Source organism: Temnothorax curvispinosus, unplaced genomic scaffold (assembly GCF_003070985.1).
Source record: "Temnothorax curvispinosus isolate PA1 unplaced genomic scaffold, ASM307098v1 QBEX01001523.1, whole genome shotgun sequence".
Lineage (NCBI taxonomy): Eukaryota > Metazoa > Arthropoda > Insecta > Hymenoptera > Formicidae > Temnothorax > Temnothorax curvispinosus.
In genome coordinates, this window is record NW_020211303.1 from 3,911 (window position 1) to 8,216 (window position 4,306).

At 32.4% G+C, this 4,306-nt stretch overlaps 1 protein-coding gene across 1 annotated transcript; it reads right to left on the bottom strand.

Annotated features, from left to right (window-relative positions):
- Positions 1-503: 503 nt before the first annotated feature.
- LOC112466187 lies at positions 504-1,781 on the bottom strand. Its single transcript, XM_025034141.1, has 3 exons — positions 1,283-1,781; positions 810-1,194; positions 504-678 (listed from the first exon to the last, which is right to left on the bottom strand). The coding sequence occupies exons 1-2, from the start codon at positions 1,709-1,711 to the stop codon at positions 964-966; spliced, it is 660 nt and encodes a 219-aa protein (XP_024889909.1). The 5' UTR covers positions 1,712-1,781; the 3' UTR covers positions 504-678; positions 810-963.
- Between the last annotated feature and the right edge of the window lie 2,525 nt (positions 1,782-4,306).

A 4,306-nucleotide genomic window follows, 5' to 3' on the forward strand; every position in this document is an offset into this window, starting at 1 on the left:
CTATAGAGTGTGTGCGTTTAGTGTTTCATTCATACAGTTTGTACGTGCGTATCGTTAAAATAGAAAGAGAAAAAGAGAGCAATACGGGATTCAAGAGCGAAGCCTTTGGTTTGGGGTGGGATCCAGGAGCGAAGCCCCCACTTATCACAAAATTAAAATTTGAATGACAATAAAATCGAAAAAAAAATATTTTAATTTTTGCACTAAATCTGATTGACAATTTGGGATTTTATTTAGAGATTATGTAAATAAGTATATTTAGTTATATTATTATGCAGTGATATATTATTAAGAAAAAAACAGTTTCAAATCGATAGTCTTAATACAAATAATTTTTGAAATAGTAATTATTTTTTTATTTATAAAAATTAATATAATTACAATGAAAAAGTCTTATTAGTTAATGAATTTAATATTTACATTACAATTTTAAAATTAGAAGATTGGATTATTTCCTGGATTTTTGTATTTTAAATGTTGATTTAAATTCATCTTTAATCATAATGCAGTCGGAGCTTTTTGATGTTGATGCATTAACATTTATTCCAAGTTTCGATTGTTTTATTGGCGGTTCTTCGGACTCAGGATTTTGTTTTGCAATAGTTTCATGAAAATTTATTGATGATGTGATGATATTTGCAATATTCCTTTTATTGTTTATCAACTTTTTAATATATTCTGTAAATAAATTGTAAATTTTTATTCGTTTTAAATAAAATAGGACAATATTAATTTTAGTAACTATAATATTTGATATTCCGCCACACTGGTTGATTTCCAACCACCATGACGCTTGATGCTTGTTATACCTGCACCAGTATCAGCCAATAACGTCGCCGACGTCCTTCGGAAGCTATGACTGGTATACAATTTGGGTTCTAATAAATTCAAGTAACTTGCAATTTCTTTTGGCATTCTAGCGATTTTGTTTTTTCCTATAACTTGAGTCGTGCATTTTCCTTTTTAAAAATTCAAAAAGAATCGATTTGTAGTGGCATATTGTGGTCGCAGGGTCTCATATTTTTTAACAATTTCAGCGAATTTCCCTTCAATTGTGTACAATCGCGAAATCTTCGTTTTTGTATCTGGAATTCTTATGAGTAACAAAGAACCATGATGTTCAATATTTTCTACGTTAAGTTTTGTAAGTTCGTTTCCTCGGCAGGCTCCAGCAATGCCAATAATTAAAGCAACCTGTATAAAAAATAGTAAATGTATTTTGTTATATTGTTAGATATATATTATTTTTATATATTTTATAAATTTATATATTTTACTTTACCTTTGTTGCTAGATACTGATCATCTGGCACTTCATTTAAAAATTTTCGAATTTCATTTGAAGTAAAAACTTTTGATTTTTTGCTCTTAAAACCATTAGATTTTCTCTTGAGAAAAGCGGTCAATTTAGAATAACTATGAATATTGACGTTATGTTTAGTGATTAGGGTACTTTTCAGCATGGAATACTGACTCCACAGAGTCGACGGTTTTGTCTTCTTTGATAGCTTACTGATATAAGCCAGAAGCACATTTTCTGAGAATGAATTTATGTTTTTCTCTTTTCTCCAGTTCATGAAGGTTAGGTACGTGGTTTCATACCGGCTTTTTGATTTTGTCGATAACAGGTTCTGTTCGACATTTTTCGCTGCTTCAGCGATTTTTTCAGGTATGCCAAATACATCGTCACTTTCGCTATCACTCGAAACCATTTCTTGCTACACTTTTTTACTCGCGAATGTTTTGCGTTTTGTTTATCCGAGTTCCACGACAGCTTATAGCGAACTCGATTGAATGCACTAGTGCGCACTGCGCACATTAAGGGGATCCTGCAGTGACTGGCGAACTTCCTCGATGTCGATAATGTCAACCTTTCTAATTTTGTTTTCCTTATATCTGTCTTTGTCTAACGAAATGACATCTGTCCTTTTTTCGATTGCTCGCCATCTCTCGCAAAATCCGGCAACTACTGTCGCTGCTCTTCTTGTCATTTGCATCCGTATTTGCATTACTAAAATAATTTTTTGATGGATCTTTTTTTGTACGCATTGAATCTTACTTCTACTTGCACGATATTATTCCTACATGTTTTCCCAAGGGCAGATGATAAAAATTATGTATGTATAAACTGCAGAATTTTTGTTTTAAGCAAATATTGTCGTCAGGTGACAGCTGCGTATGTGCCGAAATAAGTAATATTTTTAATTTTTTGGTGTTTTTGATATAAAATCGCGCTTTCTACCCTAGATTTTTGTGCGTACTTTAATTCTAGACCAAAAACTTGCAATTCTGTAAAGCCAATTAAAAGATCCATCGAAAAAAGATAATGTCGGTAAATCATACGGCTGCAGGTACACAACTCAACTTAAAGTGTATTAGTCTGTTCGTTGTCGCTGCACTTCTGAACTAGTGCAATAAGGGTGCGTTCGGTTTGGACGCTCACGCGCTGTAAGCGCTCACGCTTATAAGCGCTGTCACCGACGAGATACTATTAAAGACCGACAACCCTGGGTAAATTTTCGTGACTGCCCGGGGGCCCGGTGGTAATTGAAGAATACTGACATTATCGACTGTTTTGGCTATTCGACTATTTCAAAGAAGGGAATTTTACCTTATATAATCACTGTTTTATCATCAGAAATGTACAAATCTTTTATCATCGATATATATATATATATATATATATATACAGGATGTAACAAAAAGGTCGGAACCCTGGATTATCTCGGAAAGTTGACGTTTTCGGAAGAAATGTTTTATACAAAAGTTGTTGGATCGAAGGGGCACGTAAGATGGTGCCATTGGTTTCACCTTGGATGATCGTTTAAAGCTCACGTGAACGACACCTTTAATTTCTTAAGTGGAAATCCCTATTTTTCAATGCATATTCTTGTAGCTAATCTCGAGAGCTTTTCAAAACACTATAATAAAGTATTTTTTCATTAAGAACTTTTGGAATTATAAGGCTTGAAAGTTCTAGTATTTTGACATAAAATACAAAATATCTTGTAAAAAATTAAGTTTTTGGTAATGTTACCTTAACACTTTTATGCACAGAATATAATGAGACGAATCAATTGGTATAAAAAAAGGCATATTTTCTTTAAGAAAAAATATGTAATTTGCAACACGCATCTGCATTCTTTTTCTTAAAAGCAACTATGTACGTCTTTTTTATATAGATATATAGAATAGAATCATTTATTTACTTCAGTTTACAATGCTATCGACGTCTGATCGACGTCGATCTGATTTGCTATTTCGATCTGGGAAAGCTGTAGACGCCATCGACGTCTGATCGATGTCGATCCGATTTACCATTTCCCTCTGGGAATTGCTTTTATGAAACATGTATATCAATTGCTAATTTAGTGTTAAATTATTTTATTATTTTATTATTGCACAAGGTATTGCAAGGCATAAAAACAGTGATTGCCACTTTTTCCATATAAGATTCGATATATACGTTATGTAAAAGATCCATCGATTAACGATAATGTCGGTAAATCATACGGCTGCAGGATCCCCTTAAGGAGGTTGATTGCCGTCACATTGCGGGGCAGGCGGCGAGAGGGGACAATTGCCAACTCTATAAGAATCAAATTTTTCGACGCGTGAAATAAACGAGTTTTAGCAAATAAACATTATATATAGAATGCATTTAATTAGCTGTTTCTTAAGGTTTTAAATCGTTCACACAGAAAAATATAAACTACCTGCAAGTTAATATTACTTGATTCAGGTATTTGATAAGTTCATATATGAACAAATCTACCATAAAGTCGTCATAAGTATCACATTTACTCAAAACATATTCTAGATCTTAGCAAGTTTAGTACTTGAAACAAGAATATTAAATTAATACGAACATTTTGTTTACTTACAATATAGAGTCCACGGAAGAGAAGCATATACTTCAATAAAGATATTACATTTTCTTGAGAGAAGTTTATCCGTTATTTGAATCAAGTAAAAATTTTATTCATCTAGAATAATCGTTTACTTCAAAAAAGAATTTGTATTCTTGATGATTACAATTAATATTATTTTTATTTTTTTAATTTTCTTTAATTCTTTAGTTCCTAAGTGGAATGTAGGTTAGGAGGTTTTCGTGCGCGGTGCGGAGGGGTAGTACTTACAGTTTAGAATATAAAAATTCTTGTTCTCAGGTGGACTTGAACCCGGTTCCTCGTGGTTATGAGTCTGACACTTTATCACTAGGCCACATCTCTGATTATATTCTTAGTGTTGCAGTATCTAGTTTTCACAGAAGTAATTTATTGATTTCAAGTATTTCATATTCTTAC

Bases quoted from the DNA above. Each gene is read 5' to 3' on its own strand.
- LOC112466187 (XM_025034141.1), bottom strand. From the start codon at position 1,711: ATGGTTTCGAGTGATAGCGAAAGTGACGATGTATTTGGCATACCTGAA. The intron at 1,195-1,282 runs GTAAAGTAAAAT...TTTTTTATACAG, and splicing joins ATCAGTATCTAGCAACAAAG to GTTGCTTTAATTATTGGCAT.